The sequence below is a fragment of the Gymnoscopelus braueri genome (assembly GCF_963280865.1).
Source record: "Gymnoscopelus braueri genome assembly, chromosome: 9".
NCBI lineage: Eukaryota > Metazoa > Chordata > Actinopteri > Myctophiformes > Myctophidae > Gymnoscopelus > Gymnoscopelus braueri.
The window spans coordinates 10,399,977-10,421,453 of record NC_137610.1 but is presented as its reverse complement, the minus strand read 5'-3'; the positions used below and the strand labels follow the sequence as shown (position 1 = coordinate 10,421,453).

Sequence of the window (21,477 nt, the reverse complement as noted above, 5' to 3'; positions counted from 1 at the left end):
TGATATCAAAATATTCTTAAAGTACAAAAGTAAAAGTAGGCTACTCATTATGCAGAATGTCCCATTTCAAAAGTTTTCAAATGTATATAAATAATTTGAAAATGGCAGATCTATTGTGAGCTTGTAGATCGGCTATTTTCAAATGGCCGAAATGTATACAGGGCTGAAGTGGTGGAATGTATGTTTTGTAATGATAATAATCCAAATCTACAAAGTAACTAGTAACTAAAGTTTTCAAATAATTGAAGTGGAGTAAAAGTACAATATTTACCTCTGAGATGTAGTGGAGTAGAAGTAAAAGTACTGCAAATTGGAAATACTCTAGTAAAGTAAAAAAAACAGTACTTGAGTAAATGTACTTAGTTACTTTACACCACTGGCCATTGGTTTGGAGTTCCCTTTGATACTCACCTGTGTTCTGTTGCATGTGTGCATGAGACTGAGTGGTTGAAAGCCCCATTGTCGTAGCCAGGACAGAGTCTAAGATCCATTTCAACTTCAAAGGCCTGAATTTTGCATATCATGTCACTATAAAACCTTAACCAAGTAGATCACATTCCCCCATAGATGATGGGAACGTTTGGTCATAGTAGGAATTATTCGTGGATATCACCTTGCTTTCAGCAGAACGATTCATCCTCCTGATGTCTATTGTTTTCTAACAACAGGGACATAAGCCTAGCTAAACATAATTAAATCATTCCAAATATCCAGTAGAATTCAGGGGTCTTCAACGTTTTTCAGGCACACCTTAGCTGAGAGAGAGATGAAGCAGGGACCCCCACAACGTATTGTACAGAATTGTGTTGCAGATTCAGCTTTTTCTTAGATTTCATAGATAGTTGTATTCATGCTAATGTATTTTCAGATATTGTTAACCTGTTAAACCCTCAATATTTAGTCAACTTGGCTCTGTACTTGGTCTGCTCTTTCCCCCTATACACAAACTCTTCGAAAACAGCCGATCTACAAGCTCACTGAGCTTGCAGATCTGCTATTTTCGGCTATAATGTTCCCTAACACACAAAGATTTGGCGGACCCCCTGTAGTAACTCTGAGGACCCCCTAGGGGTCACGGACCCCCCTGTTGAAGACCCCTGCATCTACTGACTAGATTCTATCCTTGCTGCATACATTTGTGAACTGTTGCTTGATCAAGTGGATAACACATAATGGAACTGCTGCTGATTGATGATGGAGCGTATCATATGGCAGCATCAGTCTTTCTTCACCACCGTGGAGCACTTACAGGGTTGACAGATGTAGTAGGTTGCATTTGACATGCCTTTGGGTCCAACCACAACATTTTCAAAACATACATGAGAATTGCTGTACATTAAGGCCTACATAGTTCTATATTGTTTTGGTTGGTTTTAAATCTTTATGCAGCCTCTGTGTAAAAGCACATGATTGGCATTTCATTATCATGTGGGAGTTTGGCTTTTACTCACAATCGATGATGGCAGTGTTTAGTGTTTAGATTTGTAAGTCGGTCAATAATCCAATTAAAGGTACATTCTATTATGACAAGGCACGTGCTTCATGCACTTCCTTGCAAGGGACTTTGGGGTTATCTAACCAGCAACCATGTCTAAACCTGATACATGTGAACCGGCTGGCAGTGGCACAATCAAACTGCCGTCCCCCATGATGTAATTAGAAGTCTTCAAAGCATTCTTTGTTCATCGACCCCAATATTTTTTGCCAGGCCACCTTTTCTCTGGGAGCACATTTGATTTGGGGGGCTCCAGACATGGTGTTTTCTCAGGAGTTTTAGCAGTAGGATTTTTGTTTAGTTTTTTAACAAACTCTGACTGTAATCCCACCATAATGAGTGTAACCTGACGTGGAGGCCAGGATTGCAAAACCACCTTGAAAGTCTGTGTGTGTGTGTGTGTGTGTGTGTGTGTGTGTGTGTGTGTGTGTGTGTGTGTGTGTGTGTGTGTGTGTGTGTGTGTGTGTGCGTGCGTGCGTGCGTGCGTGCGTGCGTGCGTGCGTGCGTGCGTGCGTGCGTGCGTGCGTGCGTGCGTGCGTGCGTGCGTGCGTGCGTGCGTGCGTGCGTGCGTGCGTGCGATTTTGTATTTTAGTGGTGCATAAAGGCTATCACACATGAACTGTAACAGGGAATATTTCCAGACTTTAAACATTGGGGCTGACGTGGAATTCTGGATCAATCAGTGAATTGATGAGGCAATAGGAGCCGAGATAATATCCTATATGGTGATGGTTATGTTATGTACATGATATCATATGGAGAAGTACAATTATAGCACTCAGGTCGGTGGTAGTTCTGCCAACGAGCACAGGGATCAGACAATAGTTATACTCTGCTTCAAGGACAAGCTGAACCATAACAAGATAGGCTGTAACCTAAACAATAGCTATCAGGTCTAGTGGAGACACCTGGGCTCTTACAAGATACCAAATATCATGTATTATTAAGTACTATAAGTGATGGTGAAATATAATGGTAAGTTATAAGCAACCATAATAATAATATAGTATAATGTATAATCCTTCTACAGAGCTCTATGTATGAACTCGGTACGGTAGTAGTAGACGCAGTAGGACCTGACCTGGAGTTTTTGGGTCTGACCCTTGACTTCAACTTGCCTCCATAGCACTCAATATGGGTCATGTTCTCCCTTGACTAAGTGCTCATATGTCTAGATTTTGCATTCTTCAAAGGTGATGTTGCATTTATACATTTTCTAAATTCTGCAACTGTGTGCATCTTTATATTGTTAATCTGCTTGTTGTGAATGCATTTAATTGATTATTTGAGCATTCCGTTGAAAACATGGGTTCGGTGTATGTAGGGTTGTAGGGTGTATGTATGTGTGTATTTATGTATGTATGTATATATGTATGTATATATGTATGTATGTATGTATGTATGTATGTATGTATGTATGTATGTATGTATGTATGTATGTATGTATGTATGTATGTATGTATGTATGTATGTATGTATGTATGTATGTATGTATGTATGTATGTATGTATGATGTATGTTAGGGCTTTCACGACTAGAGATTTTTACAGGTCGACTAATTTGACCCAGTGGTAGTCGACTAGTCGACTAGTCGAAATTTACATTAAAAAAAAAAATAGGAAAAAAAAGAAAAATAAATTGCCATCCTATTACTATATTATCCTCCTGCCCTTATTTTTATGGTGTTTTAAGGGAAGCGCTTCTGGCACAGCAGCACAGCACCACAGCAGCGTCTCCAAGGATCCCCATTGCCCAATAATAGGCTTTTATTGGGCATACGTTTGACCCCCTTTTGATAAAAAATAAAGTCAGGAGGATAATAATAATAGTAAGATGGGCCATTACTTTGGCATTAAAACAAACTTTTTAAAAAAATCTTCAACTATTCGACTAGTACCAGCAAGGTCGACTAGTGGTTATACTAGTCGACTAGTCGACTAGTTGGTGAAAGCCCTAATGTATGTATGTATGTATGTATGTATGTATGTATGTATGTATGTATGTATGTATGTATGTATGTATGTATGTATGTATGTATGTATGTATGTATGTATGTATGTATGTATGTATGTATATGGCCCTCAATTATGAATATACTGTAAGTCAAATGTTTGTTATTTCATTGATAAAATCTATGGGCTTAAAGAAGTCTGTGTCTGAGTGTTGGGACTATATTAAAACAATGATGTCTATGATGAATACTTCTCTGTCAAGATCTTATTCTTGATCATTTAAAGATTGTTTTAAAGTATTTTAGTTTGAGTTTTTTTCAAATTTGATAGCTGCCCAAAGCCATACATTTAAGATAAAACACATTTAAAACCAATGGCCGAATATTTTTTTAAGCATTTGAAACTTCAAAGCTTGAAGCATTTGAGGCTAAACCTAAGCTATACACACACCACTGTTTTAGAAAAAAAGTTTGTTATCTTATCAGCTGAAAACAAAGTACTGGGGTGATTGCACTCTTCCTTGATTGTTATCAAGATGACGGTGCAGAGTTACATAGCTATGGATACATACAATATACTGTGTGTATAATATATTCATTATGATCTCATCTGCATTGCAGAGGCGTGGAGTTTGGTTCCACAATGCAGGTGGACACATTTAGGTGTAATTACTCTGCAGTGGTAACCTTTCGCAAAGATAACCGCGCTGGGAACAACCATAGAATTTCCCTGTTGTCACGACAGGCCACTGATCTGATTGGTTGTCCTCGTCCCGTCCAGCAGCCCACACTGTCCTAGCTGGGGGTTTTATAAGTCTAAAACACCTCGCCCCTCTCACCACCAGCCACAGGTCCAAATAACTTTAGATCTAATCCCTGTAAAGCTTCAGGTGGCCCAGCAGATTGGCTACTACGAACACTGAATATTTCTGCCTCCTTTCTCTCTCTCTCTCTCACTCTCTCTCTCTCTCTCTTTCTCTCATTCTCTCAACCTCTCTCGCCAGTGTGGTTGTAATCCTCATCTGAAAAAGTTGGGCCCTGAAGTGTGTGTGTGTGGGGGGGTGGCACGCTGCAGCCAGGACTTGTCACATCACTCTCAGCTCCACAGCGGGACCAGGGCCACCTGAATACAGCCTGAGCAGGAGAGTGAGAAAGAGAGAGAGAGAGAGGGAGAGGAGACCAGACACCGGGGGGACAAAGACAACCACCACACGAGACACAGCTCAACTTGGGAGAAAGAAGCGTTTTTCCTTCAGGAAGACCACACCGCTGAAGAGTTTGGGGAACCGGTGAACAGTGTCTTATTCTCTTCATAAGGATCTGTTTGAATTAGAGACTGCACAATGGGGGAGGAAACTATTAATGACTATGAGTACCCTGATCTTGATCCATACCCACCCAGAGTCCCCATTGAGTAAGTACACTCTTTAACAATGTTCACTTTGGTTTGATGAGGATGTTTATGTGTTCTGCCTTTCGATCTCCTTCCCTAATCCCTACTCTCTTAGTGGCGTACATTTTCAAGCACTCATGAAAGATTGTAACATCTACACAGGTGTGGATTGTCTATAGCTAGGATAAAGCCCAAGACCGCAACCATGAGCAGTAATCTGTCCACAGTTTATGCAGTGTAGAGTAACGGTGCTTGTTAAATCTGCTGTTATGTCTTAACATTTGTAGTGGGATAATGGACTTACAGAGGGATGATGGGGCAAACCAGCACTGTAGCCTATTATATAGTACCTATTCATACTATATCAACAATATACTGTATATATTTTGAACTACAACTACAGCCAAAATATTCAATATGGATGTATTCAAAAGTAATTCTGATTTACGACTGGAATACTTTCTTTTGTCAGAACCTAAATGATTTTGTTGTTAACAGAAATTCAGTACTAAACTAGATGTTTGTCCAGATTAAAAATTGGCCAGTGAACAATGTTCAGTATTACATTCCCTTGGATAACATACTGTAATTCAGGGCTGCTGGGGCCCATCCCACAATACAAACAGCCAGACACCATGAAGGGTTTCCAGTAAGTAAGTAAGTCTGCCTGGTTCTATCTAGTCTGCCTCTCTCTGCTATAAGAAAAAGATTGTGCTCCAATTTCATTGGCTTGAAAAGGGGGTCAGGGAGATATGACAATGTTTAAACATATCAAATTATTATCAGGCACATCGTGACGCCGGTTAACATTCACATTTTACTGCTGTACGGTCTCCTTCCTAGCCAGAATGTTTAATATGCCCTGGGAATTCTGAGATTATGACGCTCTGAATATACAGAGTTGTAAATTTGTTAAATGGCTCAGGTTGCTGCCATAGTGTGCTCTAACATGCAGAGTGCCAAGTTATGAATGCACCCAATGTTTGGACAGCTAAGACACTGCTGTGAAAAATGTAAGGACATCCATGCAAGAAGCTGCCAACCACACGCCCATAGGCCACATGGCTGATGGCTGTTTTCTTTTTCTTAAAAAAAAAAAGCACCGGAGAGAAACCTTGGGATAATTGGTGCATGTCATACAATAGACTTGTCTATCAACTGTATATCAGAGTTGTAATTACTATCCCACCAACATGCTTTCCAACTCCTCTGGGAACGTGAGTGTACACATTTGTTGTTTTCCTGTGTCATGTTGAAACCAATCCGGTTTAAATGCAAATCTCTGCTACACAAAGCCAGTGGCAAAGTTTCCAGTTGGAAGTGAATGGTTCACAGAGGTGTGGGGTTTGTGTTCCATGAGCCAAGAGCCTTGTAGCTACATTCAAGCAGCTTATCATTGTTTGGTGGTTTTTCTTCTCTTTTTTTTTTCTCCAGAGAAATTCTGCCATGTGACCCCACTGCCGATGACAGGCTCTACCATATATGTATCTCGGCAATATCTGTGAGTCCCCTCGTATTGTTACCCCAGATTTGTATGTCCTGTGTCCTCTGTCATTTTATACAGCACACGTCAGGTACCACACACACGTTGTGTATGTGGTACCAAGTGTGGTATCATTCTAATGTTTGTCACAAGAAAGACGTTGTGATTAGATGAGATATCAAGATACCAAGTTTTGTCATTGAAATTATGAAATGCATGACTGTAACACTCGGCTTTGTTTAATTACTTGATATAATCCGGATTATATAGAGAAAATAATGTGCAATCGCTCAGTGCATAAGCTAATTCTGAACAAAGTGACCTGCTGTGGAGTAACTGCAAAGTAGTCAAAACTATGTGGAACTCAGCTAATTTTTCATACAATAAAGCCCATTGCCTTCAACAATATACAGTATGCTGCATGCTCCTATGCAGTATGTTTATGATGTTAATGTGGTTGTTTGACTACCTTAGTAGCATCTGTGCTAAACTCCTGTCTGTTTAAAGAGATTCTTTGTAATTGGCCCATGTCATTGCTTGGGCATTTCTCAAGCCGTGTTTTTTCCTAAATGTCCATAACAAGTAATCCCATCTGACCAACTGATTAATGGATGTCAATCATTCAGATCAGATCCATGGAGAGCCCTAATGAGATAATCAGGGTTTAGTCTTCTGTGGCATGACCTCCCCTTGTTTTGGGCCTGAACCAGTCTTATGCCTAATTTAGGCTTTGTCATATGACAGTGTCACATGCTGAAAATAGCCCATGTAGTCTAGAAGCTCAACGCGTCGCATTGTGAGCTTGTATATCGGCTATTTTCGGCATTTGACACCATTGTACGATGAAGCACAAATCCGGCTTGAGCCAGACCGACCCCTGGGGTGTGTTCACTACTGCTGCGCAGGGTGCTTTTTTGTGGGGCAGAAGCCAGAATATGGGGCTAACTGATGTATCTCTTGTGTTCTAGCTCGTAGTCATGCTGATCCTAGCAATCTTAGCCAGACGCATGAAGCTGTCGGATGGACAGAAAGGATTTCCAGGTTTACTTAGGTGAGGCCGTGTCACACAAATTTTTCTCTGAAATGACGTTAACATGGGTGTTCAAATGTATTTGAACAGCTGCTTCCTCCTCACTTTGATCATTTGTGCTCTATAACAAATTCCTATCAGATGTGTTGGTAGCATGTATACTCTAAATACTTGCTGCTTTGAATCCACAGTCCTGTAAACTTTTTGGACCATACCCAGCACAAGGGCCTGGCAGTAGCGGTATTTGGAGTTCTCTTCTGCAAACTGTGTGGCCTAGTGATGTCGCCAAACCCCCTCCCCTTCATCACAAACTCCCAGAACAAACGTGAGGAGGTCATCTTGTTTGTTTTTTTGTACATTCTTGCCACAAGCCACCTTTCACAACATGAGGAAATCTTCAATAGATGCTGCGGTTTTTCCCTTTAGCTTGTATTTCTTTTAGGTTGCATTACCTTACTTGCGTTCTTGTTTATTTGCTTAAACCTTATTAGTAGTTTAGTTTTAATGGAATATGCAGTAATTGTGCTACGTTTAAATTTTATGATGGTGTATTCTTTACGTAAAGTTTAAAGCTTTCCCGGACCACCCAAGTCTGGGAAACGTTGCTCATTTTGTGAGTCACTGTTCAATAAAATGTATCATATGAATGTGATTCACTGGCCCCTTTTGAAGATGTGGGCATGAGTCCAAAAGAAATGTTTGGTTGACAGCAGACAGAACAATACACTATATCAGGTGCCACACACTGATCCATGTACAGTATCACCATACTACAACAGCCGTATAAGCGACTGGTGTTAAGTAAAGAATATTTTGTTTCCATGTGTCCCTATTGTATTCCACTTACTGTAGGGCCCGGACTGTAAGAACTACAAGACGTTTGTATTTATTTTTTGTATTAATTGTTTATTCTGAAATGAACAATCCCAAAACTGTGAAAACGGAAATGTTCTCAAGAGTCAGAGATATGACTGTTACATAGCGTTTATAGAGTTTGCATGAATAGTTTTGAAAGAGAAAAGCTGTCCTTAATGGGGGGAAAAAAGTAATAAGTAAGCCTATTTGGACAGTGAAATGGATAACAGCCTACAGATTCCATGCAGTATTTGTCACATCTACAGTAAGGATGTGTACACATTGCACTGATTCCTAACACATTCCTCTGTTGCATTTGCAGAGAATTGGATGATTCTGGCTGTGATCTACTACCCCGCGCTATACTACCCTCTCCTGGCATGTGGCACCTTACGTAATAAAGTTGGCTACGTCCTTGGTAGCCTATTATCATGGACACATTTCACTGTGCTGGTGTGGCAAAAAATTGACTGCCCAAAGACACCTCAGGTAAGATAATGTTTACATTTGTGTAACAGATTACTCGCATATCACACTCATTAGATGTAGGGCGATCATGTGCTTTATGGGTGGTCTTGCATCAGTTGTGGCATGTTGGGTTGTCACAACACCATATGCCTTTGCATTTTCCCTGTATGAACCACACACTTGGCAATAAAGCGCTCTAGCTCTAGACTCTAGAGCTAGAGTAAAATGTTTCAGACTCTTTAATGTAATGCTGACAGTTTCCTGTCATCATGTCCCCCTGTTTCTTTGAGGGTTAGCTCTCTGTAGTGTCTCATTTGTCCAGCCTTTAGGGATTATTGCAAAGACAACTGCTGATTTGTTCTGGTCTGGACACCCATTGACGTGAGACCAAAGCCGGTCTGTGTGGTATGTAGGAGATGTGATCAGAATAGATGAGTGCAAGGCTGTCGGTTTGGATTCACGGTTACATGGTTTCATCTTGACAACTCACGTCTTCTAGCTTAGCCGCCCTTAGACTTTGTGCAGGTGCTGTATTGTGTGGACGTTTTAGGCCCCGAAAGCTCATGATGATTGACTTGAAACAATTGGCTCTGTAGTTTGTCCGTCTTAATCAAGGGGTTTTGTCACAGTTAATCTCTTTAGTGTCTTTCAGTGAAAGCTTTGTCGTTGTGCAATGGTCTTCTCCTGGTACTAAACCCCGGGCCACCCTGTTGGTCCTACTTTTGTACTGACATTGAGCATGGAATTCAGCTAGATGGTCTTTAAGCTCTTTGTTTTCCTAATTACTAAACATGAAAAGAAACGTCTATTTCTGTTTCAATGTGTGAGGTTTCCACAAAGACCTTTTTAATATCTCAACTGAAAAGAAACTGAAAAGAAAGAAAGAAAAGAAAAAATACCATTATTGCATCAAAAGTAATTGACAAACTATACTATAATATACAAACATTGGGTAATTTGTCAAATAATATAAGAAAGAGGCAAACATTTAGAAAATAGCATATCTACAAGCTCAGAGGCAAACATTTTGAAAAAAACGCCTCAAGTTGTAGGTCTTCTATTTTCACAATATCTATCTGTGGAACAGGGTCAAACTAAATGTATTGCCTCAACTCCTACCCTGGGGGGTCCAATATGATTAACTTGGACTGAAAAGGTTGAGAACCACTGATCTAAGACGTCAGTCGTTGACATGTTACTCCAAATGTGTGCAAGGTTTCAGCCCGATCAGAGCCCCATTGACTTCCATTATAAAAGTAAAGATAAATACATTAAAGGGGTAGTTCACCCCCCAAATAACTTTTTTTCTATTGATTACTCACCCCATGGAGCCTTGAATTCATGGATATTTTTTTGTTTTTGTCGCATTCCTTCCTTTATTATTTGATTATAATAAATTTAGCCCCATTGATTCCGGTAGGAGACACAAATGCATTTGTGTCTCCTACCGGAATCAATGGGGACACATTTATTATAATCAAATTATTGGCTTAGGAATGTGACAAAAACAAAAAAATATCTATGAATTCAAGGCTCCAGATGGTCAGTAATCAATAGAAAAAAAATTATTTTGGGGGTGAACTACCCCTTTAAATGGGGAAAAGATAGTGGAGGTACTTCTGTGGCCTACTGGCAGTGTGCATACAGAGTTGGGCCAGTGGTTGGGCCAGCGACACTGATTGGGCCAGCGGTGGCTTGTAAGATTAGCTCATGGATTAAAGTTCTCAGTCACCACGACTGATCAGTCATTTGGATTCCAATAGAAGCCAGCATGTCTTCTATGTGAAGCATGTTGCACAGCGAAAACAGCCTATCTAAACTCTCACCATAGAGACCTTGTAGATAGGCTGTTTTCGGTTATTGTTTTAAGATTGGAGCATTTGAAGTGGTCAAATTATGGAAGCATCTTCCATAAAATCATAATAGTTAGTTATATTTCATATAAAAGCAAAGGTTAAAAGCCTCAATCTGTGATTTCTTGACAGTATGTTGAACAGCATGAACAATATTACTAAAACATCATAATTTTACATATTGTGTTAATTGTTTAGGAATCAGCGCTAGTTTCCTTACACACTGTTTCACAAATGGCACATTAGGACTTGGCCATACAAAAAAAATTCAGTCGTGAGATTTTATATACACTCACACACACACACACACACACACACACACACACACACACACACACACACACACACACACACACACACACACACACACACATACACATACACATACACATACACATACACATACACACACACACACTCATAGATGGTTAGCCTCTTGAAGATTTCCTATATATCTCTCTTTGCAGATCCACAAATACTACTCGCTTTTCTCCAGTCTGCCTCAGATAGCCTGCCTGGCATTCCTTAGCTTCCAGTATCCACTGGCTTTATTCAAGGGCCTGAAGGGCACAGAGGACAACACTGGCACAGAGGTGAGTGTTTGAGCTGAGGGCAGTTCCTTGTTTGGCTTGTTTGTGGAGAAAAGGTGGAACCCATGCCCTATATTATGTTGTTTTATTATGTTGTATGTTACTATGTTGCTTAGCACAATTGCACGGTTATGCATGTTGCTACCTTTGATATCAAAATGGATAGGTAAGTAATAATAAAGTGGTTATTCTTGGGCAAGTTAAAGTCGTACAACGAATAGCGAAAATCTACAATCTAACAAACGTGACGCATTGTAATGCCTTGTGAGCTTGTAGATCTGCTATTTTTGACATTTTTTGAACATTTCCATGTTTGGGGGGGGGAAATGGCGCCTATAATGACATGCCCAGAATAGGAATGAACTAAGGTTGAAAGTTGTTAAAATGCACTTTGAAAAAAGAGAGAAAAGAATGAAAAAGCGCAATTCTTTTCTGATTCTGTGCACATGAGAAACCGTCATAAGCAGCCTGCTAATCACTAAGCTTACCGTGCTCACACCAGCTAGGCAGAGGGGGAGATGTGAGCTCCAGAGCGGCATACCAGGCTGTGGCCTAATCATTTTAAGCAGATTTGATGTAACTGGTTTACGTTTTGTTCCCGAACCAGATTACAAAAAAGGTTATGTTGTTTTCACTCTATGGAGGCACAATGCCGTGTTTATTTCATGCTAATCTCTGCATGGTTGTGACAAAACTGCGGTGAGGGGATTGTCTCAGATGAGATTGATTCATGCCCTGCTCCTGCCCACCATTGACAAAATTAACCTGTAAAGACCACCAGCCTTACGATGATCCCATTTTGGCAATCTAAATGTGTAAATTAAGAAACGCTCACTTTTTTTTGTAATGACTTATGCTTGATAAACATCCAGATTATCATCACACCACAGAGCATACTGTAGGCAGTGTTTTACACATTGTAATCCCTAGTTTTACATAAACACCTCACCCACGTCCTCCAATAACATAATGCAGTTCCCTCACCCACACTCGCTTCACTACCTGTGCAGACGAGAATGTTGGAATTTGACACAAATTCAAGCTGAGATGCCACCTGGTATGGCACTAAAAAAAAAGAAAACAACTGTGTCTTGGAAATCTAATCAATTGTTCATTATTGCCAAACAAAATGTTTATTCCTTAAGCCTATTTCAGACCAAATATTTGAGACCAGAATAAACCGTTTTACGTTGTCGCATGACGTTGTTGTGTGCTGAAAATAGCCAACATACAAGCTCACAACGCGTCACATCCGCATGCGCTGTGAGCTTGTAGGTCTATTTTCGGCATGCGATGATGGAGCATACATTTAAGCATTATGACGTTGCGAAGAAAAATCACAGCAGTTTGAACTACCCTTTTACACTGTTCCTATTCTTTCTTTGTTAGGATCTAAGCAGCAGCTACTATAAAGACTACGTAAAAACAATCCTCAAGAAGAAGCCAGTTATTATCAGGTGAGAATCAATTTCCAGATGGATTGTTGTCTCACCTTTGACCAGTTGTACCAACTGTTCATAGTGAAACATATCTTGAGGTTCATCAAACTTGTTCTAATGGTCAGCTACTATTTAACTAGGCCAAGTTATGTCAGTAAACCGCATTTATGTATTTCATTATTTATGTATAATAAAATGTTATTCACACGATACCAATATTTCATTGCTTAGGTTTCTTTAGTTAAGTATGTTATGTAATTTACTCAAGTCGTTGTTCTTATCAAAGTGATTTTACTTTCTACTATATTTTGTCTATAGATTTGACAAGTTTGATTAACATTTTCACAGTGTACCAAACCAACATAAATAGCAGGGGAAGACATTTCTGACACTCCATGACACCATTATAGGAGCTGGGGCTTCCCATATACAGGGAACTATCCACTGATACAATCAACAAGGATTTCCACGTGATTTCCTATCAGATACAATCATAAAGGATTTCCACGTGATTTCCTGCATAATAATGCAAATAAAATGAAATCCACTTGGCTTGAACCAGTCACTTGCCAGCTACCACTGGAAAGAGGAAAGCGGTGTTATCTAAAAAGAAAATAATTCAGGACAGTGTAAATATTGCTACTGTATGTAGTCTGATGAATATATTGATATATTAATCAGAATACACCATTTTTATCATACAGTATGTACTGTATCTGTTTGCACAATTATAGCCCAGTCAGATCGTTGGTTGATTTTAGGTTTCTTTGGACACCAGACAGTGGGAATGTCTTTGTGCAGACCAATAATGAATGCCTTTGCACACAACACTCAGTGGTGGAAAAAGTACTCAAATATTTTACTTATGTAAAAGTATCAATACTGCAATGTAGAAGTACTCTGTACAAATAAAAGTACTGGTATTGGTATGAAAATGTACTTAAAGTACCAAAAGTAAAAGCACTAAAATGTTTGAAAATAGCAGATCTACAAGCTCACAACGCGTCGCAATGCGACGCGTTGTGAGCTTGTAGATCGGCTAGCCTAGGTATACAATGAGGCTAAAGTGGTTAATGTATGTTTGGATTGGTGTGGATTAAAAGTACAATATTTGGCTCTGAGATGTAGTGGAGTAGAAGTAAAAGTATAGACAATTGGAAATACTCCAGTAAAGTAAAAGTACCTCAAAATAGTACTTAAGTACAGTACTTGAGTAAATGTACTTAGCTACTTTACACCACGTCTAACACTCATGAATGGATCTTACAGTAGATTGTCCCTGGAATGCAAATAGCCTGTCAGTGATGCAAAGGCCATTGAAAATAAATTTCCTGATGCCATCATGGTGAATGGGTGCTAGGAAAGAAATGGTTTCCATCCTGCTTTGGGGGTTACCTGGGCGTGCAATATATTGAGTAGACGTGGGAACAAATGGAAATATGATGTCCAAAGGAAGATGGGAGGAAGCTCTTGTATTCTGCAGAGTGCCTTGCTCTCAATGGCATTGATCCAGTGAAATGTGAGATGAAGCTTATGTTTGAACCACTAAACCAGTATAACTATCTCCTCCTCAGGTCTAGCACGGAGAAACCTTCACTTGCTGAGAGGATAAAAGATGCTGTGAAGCCCTACATTTATACACCAGAAGAGGGTGAATAATGTCTCCTGAGTCCTGTGTATAGTTTTTTACATGAGCTGATGATGGTTTATTTGTCACCTTCCGAATCTCACTCACAACTTGTTTTGTTTTACCCAACAGTTTTCCGGTTTCCACTGAAGTTGGCAATATCTGCTGTAGTGTCATTTATCGCTGTATACCAGGTAGTAACATAATCTATTATTGTAGGCTATTAGAATGTAAACTAATAGTCAATAGTGGTAGTAGCCACAATCTCTTAAACAGTTTTTATCACCAAGAAAGAGTATGAAGTTGTCATACATTCAAATGAAAATGAACTTCCCTCTCTTAGATGGCGCTCCTACTGCTTTTGGCAGTGGTGCCAACTCTCCAGATCGCCCGCATGGGAGTCACAGAAGAAATTGCCTACATGCTTCAAGGTTTTAGGATCAATCTGTCTCCAGACAATGCGGAAGTGGTCCGGATAGTGGTTTACTATATGTGGTGTGTGGAAGGTGAGTGGATACTGGGAATCAAGCCATTTATCGATGGGATGTACACAGCTCGTATGGATTCAATCCACTTACTGAATTAATTGGAATTTCTGTATATTACTTCAGTGGTAATATATTGGAGTCCAGTTTCACTTGCCATATCAGACAAGCTGTCTACGGTTGTCTCCTGCATTTCCCAGTAACAAACCGTACAATTATCAGACCATGCTGATTAGTGACCCATAGCTTCTTTAAAGAAGGTCAAAGGCAAGCTGGAGTAGTTGAGCTCAGCAATACGGGCCACTGATTCGCATCATGCTTTGTTCACATAGGATGGACTCTTAATCAGCAGAAACACAGATTTCTGCTGATTAAGCTGAATGTCAATAACACTCAGCGAGAGCCTACCTCAGTAAACAGCCTATGTGTTGTTGTTTTGGCAGTGTGTTATATCTCCGCCATGACCCTGTCCTGCCTAGTGAACCTGGCTATGCTCATGCGATCCATGGTTCTGCATCGGTAAGTTTCACGATAGAACAGTATGACTGCCTCTTTCCGTAACTCTTTTTTTCCCCCTTCCGCAATCTCCGTGAATTTGTTAAACATGCCTAAAGGGAAACTTTAACAATTATTGTTCTGATGTGAGGAAATCTTATTTGCTCAAATATATATTTGCAACTCGCATATTGTGTTGCAAAAATACCCTGTGTCTTCTGTGTATTTAGAGCTTGCCTGCACAAAGTCAGGAAAGGGTCACCAGTGTCTGATGTCATTGGGCGTACCGCCTTATGCAGTTTGTGCAGGCAAGCTCTAAATACAGAGACATGGGGGGTTTTTGCCACGCTATATGATCTCATCACAACAAATGGATTTGGGTTCAAAATCGGCAAAGGTTCCATTTAATATCTCTCTTCGAGTAATGACATAGATTGCAGTTAATGCCACTCAATAGAGTCATACTGTAATTAGGAAGAATTTAAATGGTTATTAAGATAAGAAATTAAATTTGTTACCCTAATGATGCCTTATTAAAAGTAATTAGTTTCTCAATTGAGTATTCAGTTGAGTTGCAATTTACACTTGTTCCTTGCTAATTTGCCTCCTAATTTGTGCTAGCCTGGCGTTGCCAGACTGATCATGTGGGATCACTCACACATTCCCCAAGTTGGAAGAGATCCCACATGATCAGTCTAGCAATGCCTGGCTAAATTCGTGCAGCTAATGACTAATTAGTTTGTATAACACACAGGGTAAAATATACTTTTTTTCTTTCATTTTGAAGAAATGCCCAGTTATATATTCATGGATTTACAGGCATTCACATTTTTAGAACTGCCTCACTTTCTCACTCTTGAGGCATTGAACCGGTGACATTCTTCAGAAGCCCCCTACTGAAACCATGATTTTTTTTCTGTTGCCTATGAAGAGACTGAATGGTGCATCTATATACAGTCTGCTAATGTGATGTCCATACTGTGTTGTTCCCCAGGTCAAACCTGAGGAGCCTGTACAGAGGAGACATCTATAATGTGTACAACTGCCAGAGGAGCATCAGGCCGTCCCGCCCTGCTCTGGTCTGCTGGATGGGTTACACCAGCTTCACGGCGGCACACTTCTGCTTCGGTACTTGTGACCTACAGCAGGGGGCTGTTGCCTGATTTATACTTGATTGTGCATCGCGTTGTGAACTGAAAATGGCTGATCTGCAAGCTCACAACGTGTCACATTGTGAGCTTGTAGATCAGCTATCTTCGATGCGAGACACCGACTTGTGGGTAACGAGAGACGAAGGTCGTTGGCTAAAACCAGATTTGTTTTGGGGTGTGCTTTGTTTGTAATATATGCTGTCTCATCACAACACATCTTTCAGTTCAAAACTGCTATTTCTTAGAGTGACACGGTCGTACAACGAAGTGTAAATAAGCTGTTATTATTCTTACTTTCTGCACTCTCCCGTCTTCAGAGATGCCCGTATAATATTCATCCTCTCACCATATGTGATCCATGATGTTTAACATTCATCCTTTCACCATCCATGATGTATTCTATTCATGCACATATTATCCAAGGGTATATGTACGGGTTGGAACTGAAAGTTGGTCTCCCCTACAGGCATGATCATCCAGACCATGGTGTTCTTCCTCTGTCTACTGATCGCTGTCTTCTCCATCATCATGCCCATCTTGCATGGACAGAATCTTATGCTCTTGAAGATCCTGTTGAGCATGTGGTGGGTGCTCAAACATCTCACACACTGTCATCTTTGCTTGTCAACGTTCTGCATGGCTAAAACCCTCATTTACAATCTAATATTCTGGACTGAATTGCATTTTGTCCGACCAGGTGTGCATTGAAGTGTGTACTTGATGCTGCTTGTGATATCTTGACCGTTGTTTTCCTGAACCTGCAGGCTTGCTAATTTCAATATCTAAACTCTATTCTATAATATCCTCTACTCCACCACTGTGGCCTCTCATATTATCTTATTTTCTTCTCGCATAGATGTGTGATTGTGTATTTGTTCCCTCAGGCCCTTCTGGTTGATGCTTCTTTTAGCCGTATTGATTCAACACATCTGTGCCAGGTGTTGCTTCATTAAAAAGACAGGAGGCACACGAGATCTAGACAACAGGTAAAGCTACTACTATATTGGATGTTTTTTATTCCGTTTTATGATGCTTTTATTGAAGCATACTATTTTTGTAAGCTTTTCCAGCATGACAATATGCTCCTGTAGGCAGGGTGACAGCACACTTTATGTAAGTCAAGGTGAAAGGATGGCTGGGTGGATTTTCTTGAAACCTGGTGGGAATGAGGTTGACTCAAAGAGATGATTAACTTTTGGGTTTCAAAGGTTACTGTCATGTCAAAGTCATATACTTTGTAAGGGGGTGTTGCGCAGCGAAAGAACCCAATCTACAAGCTCATGTGAGGTGTTGTGAGCTTGTAGATCAACTATTTTTGAAAAATTGTCATGTCATATTGTCAATGTCTACAATAACATGCCCAAAATAGGGACACCAGGTGGAAGGTGGATAAGTAAGATAATTACAATGCTACCTGATGTCATCCAAAGCTCTTTCTCCAGCACAGCATAGAGTGAATGTGGGTCTAACCTAAATTATTTTACAGGGGAATACTGTTTCTACTGACCTACCTGCTGTTTCCGGTCAATGTTCTGATCGGGGTGCTGCTGGGAGTATGGCGCATGGTCATCACAGCACTGTTCAACATCATCCATTTGGGCCGCACAGATATCAGTCTGATGAACCGCAATGTGGAGGTATTTGACCCAGGTGAGCAGTGAGCACATATTCATTATAGCTGTTCCGTGTCACAGATGGTGACCTGTGTGGCCACATCCTACTTTTATTATTTTTGGCCACACGCTTGCCAAAAAACTGTTCTACATGGAGGCATCATATTTCTCTACTTGGCTATGGTACCTTTCGCATCTGATTCTGTTATCATGCTCATGTTGTGGGTGCCGTTTCACAACAATCGTTGAGTCAGAAGAAGCATGGCACTGCTTGGCACAGGCACTCTCTCAGCTGTTGCTTCACTCAGGCATCTTCTATATGGTATATGGTTTTATAAGAAGAACCCACGTGCATAATTTTGTATACATTCACTGGGTTCCATATTGCCCCAAATAAATATGGAACAATTAGATTCTAAATAAAATATTAAGAATGTTTTGTTATAAAGAACCGTATGGTTCCATTTTGAACCTGTCTGTGAGATCACCATAGGCCTATAGAAATGTTTTTAAGTGTGCATCTCATGATGCATGGTGATTGAAGTTATTGGCATTTCAGTACCTAATTAATGGATTTTAGTTTTTTTTTATCATCAAGAATTACAGATATTAACCTGAAGTGGACAGGAAAGAACACCATTTCATTTAAGCCAGACCTATCCCTCCTATAATGTCTATTTTCCGCCTTTTTAATTATCTGTGTTTTAATTTTCTCTACGTTGCTGCGGATACTTTCAGATCATCATGCAAAGCGAAGCACTGTTCTATAAATGTATGTTTCTCTAATAGGCCCACTTAGAGGCCAGAAATCACATCCACTTTAACAGGCTATAGAAGCTTGTAAAAACCCCTGATGGTCTCTATACAGTACAGTACAATACAAACTAAGTGCACAACGATTGCAGAAATGGCTGCCGATATGAGACATCTTTTGCTGGGGAAAGGAAGAGATGAGTAAAAAGGGGAGAAAAAGGATAGCATGTCCATTAAGTGTGATTGCCTCTGAGGCAGGCCTGGGCGAAAAAATCCCCACGTGTTTATTGCTTTTGCCCAGTCAGAGTGATTCCCCACCCTCTGTGTTTCTGCAGCCTACCGCTGTTATGCTCATTATCTGAAGATCGAGGTGAGCCAGTCTCATCCTGTGATGAAGGCCTTCTGTGGGATGCTGCTCCAGTGTGCCGGCCAGGGGGGCAACGCTGCACTTAGCGGGCGGGACGCCGAGGAAGGTTTGTAAGCGCAGAACTATAGTAGATAATACTGTACAGTATGGAATTATACATTCATCTCCAGAATTACAGGTTTGTAAAGAGTGTAAAATTGTTAATTCGTGGAATTTAAAGTCAGCGGAATCAACCGAAAGTATTTGTGAAATAAAAACATTTATGGAAGATGACAACACTTCTGGACGTAAGTGTATGTATGCATGGATGTAACTATAAATAGTGCATGCATACGTGTCTGTCTGTAAAGAGACTAGGCAGATGGACTGTATAATCTGTGTTCTAATAACGGGACTGTGGCACCTTTTAATTTCTCCCGAGGTGTTAAGAATTCAAACAGACTCTGACAGGCCACTCAAAACATAATAAGATCATAACACTGTCTTGCACGTAGAGAAGGAATGGGATTTCAGTGGCTGTGATTTAATTTGTCAGTGAAAATTGAGTCTTCACTGTGGAATCATTTACAATCCTGCTGCTGGCCTCAATCAGACCTGTCTTAGACTAATGGGCCATCCTTATGGTGTGCTGACTCTGTATTTAGAGCTCAGCCACCGTGAAAGGCAGTGTTATTTTTTGTACTATGTAGACGTGCATGTTTATCTACATGAACCCTAAAGAAATGATCATTCCCACCAGGTTTTCAACTAAAATAGCTTATGTACAAGCTTATGTACGAGCTTACAGCGTGTCGCAATTGTAGATCGGCTATTCTCAGTGAAGAGATTTGGTGTAGATGGGGGGGGGGGGGGGGGGGGTTTATAAGGTTTAAGTGGTTGATGTAGAGAGGGAAACAATCCTGATTTGCTAATTGGTACTGTATGTACTGTAAGTCTTCTTGGGTCAAATCTTGTTGTTGACTCCCATACAGGGCATTCCATATGAAGGTAAATGGCTGTCACTCATTTTACAGATGTATGGTCACTTGGAGGCTGTACACACTTGGAGGCTGTAAAATATAGAGAGGAATTTGCAAATGCTTTTGGATTCATACAGCATAGTGGAAACCTGTCTAATGCCTGGAATAAAAAAAAGAAACTAATTGGTGTTATTACTTGTTTGCATCTAAAGAACAAGGCATTGATTATCAGTAATAATCTTTTGCATTATAAAGACCGGGTATAGAGCAGCTGATTCCACAGATGAGCTTCTCTAATTGACTGTTTCATATTCATGTGGCCCACAGGGCTTAAGCTTTCAGTGTGTTAATGGCAAGCTTTAATATGCTCCAAACCACACTCGGAAGATTAGAATAGGATTGCTTCATATTATTACTCTGTGAAGTAACTAGCTGGTCCCTTGGTGACCTTCATCCATAACGTTCACTTCCTTATCTAAAACACTCTTGTTTTAGATAAGGTAAGACCCTAGTATCCCTATTCTGGGGCCAGCATTTGGCAAAAATTGCAGATCTACAAGCTCGAGATAAATTGTGTTGTGACATGTTTTGAGCTTAGATCAGTTAGATCAGCTATTTTCATTAAATATTTGGTGTAGAGGAAAAAAATTAGGGGGCCCAGTATAGACCCCTGGGGGACTCCGTTCAACTAAATATATAGGGTTTAGCAGTGACCCACACAGCCCTCGTTAATGAAGTCGTGTGTGAATGTATCTGGTGGCCAGACCTCAGCACTGACATGGCATTCTGAATGTTCTCAGGGATCCAGCTGGTCCAAAACGAGAAGAAGCAGAACAAAGTGTCCAGCGCTAAGAGGGCTCGTGGACACTGGCAGCTCCTGTACACCCTGGTCAGCAACCCGTCCCTGGTGGGCACCAGGAAGCACTTCCAGCGTCAGGCCGCGGAGGGCTTTATCAACGGGAGCCTCAGCCGTGCCGCCAAGGAGGGGAGCAAAAAGGAGGCAGGAAGCAAGGAGACGGAGGCTGCAGTCAGCAACTGAGCGCGACAGTGACACCCTCCTCCCCCTGTTAAAGGATTGTGTCTCTCTTGCAAAGGCTCTCCCGGTTTATGTTTTTTGGGCAAATGACGTGTATCAATTGTCCGGCATAGCTCTGCCTGCATTTGTCGAAATGAGTGCATTTGTAGCTCAGTGCCTCAGGTAGTGCAATTTACTGTGCATCTCCTGCATGGGATGTCTGTATCCTTTTGCAGCCTATCCAACCAAGTGTTGCATTGCATTTAGCTCTGGTCCATAGCCTTAGACAAGAGCTACATTGCATTGTGTATGATAGCCAGAAGCTCTAGTCCAGCAGGCAGGCTGATGTGGCACTGAACTTGTCTAACCATTTCTGTGAGGTTAGATTGTGTGTCATGTATTTATGAATGTACAGAATGTTCTGTTTTTGTGAGAATTGGTAAATATTAATATTA

At 40.6% G+C, this 21,477-nt stretch overlaps 1 protein-coding gene across 1 annotated transcript; it reads left to right on the top strand.

The window, feature by feature from the left end:
* Positions 1 to 4,717: 4,717 nt before the first annotated feature.
* LOC308092017 (receptor for retinol uptake stra6-like) lies at positions 4,718 to 21,347 on the top strand. Its single transcript, XM_080437803.1, has 17 exons — positions 4,718 to 4,860; positions 6,274 to 6,340; positions 7,291 to 7,373; positions 7,544 to 7,677; positions 8,530 to 8,696; positions 10,996 to 11,121; positions 12,508 to 12,575; positions 14,132 to 14,208; positions 14,317 to 14,378; positions 14,528 to 14,690; positions 15,113 to 15,188; positions 16,159 to 16,292; positions 16,782 to 16,899; positions 17,200 to 17,301; positions 17,802 to 17,965; positions 19,017 to 19,154; positions 20,808 to 21,347. Exons 1-17 carry the CDS (start codon positions 4,790 to 4,792, stop codon positions 21,044 to 21,046), a joined length of 1,989 nt encoding a protein of 662 aa, XP_080293929.1. The 5' UTR covers positions 4,718 to 4,789; the 3' UTR covers positions 21,047 to 21,347.
* The last annotated feature ends 130 nt before the right edge of the window (positions 21,348 to 21,477 follow it).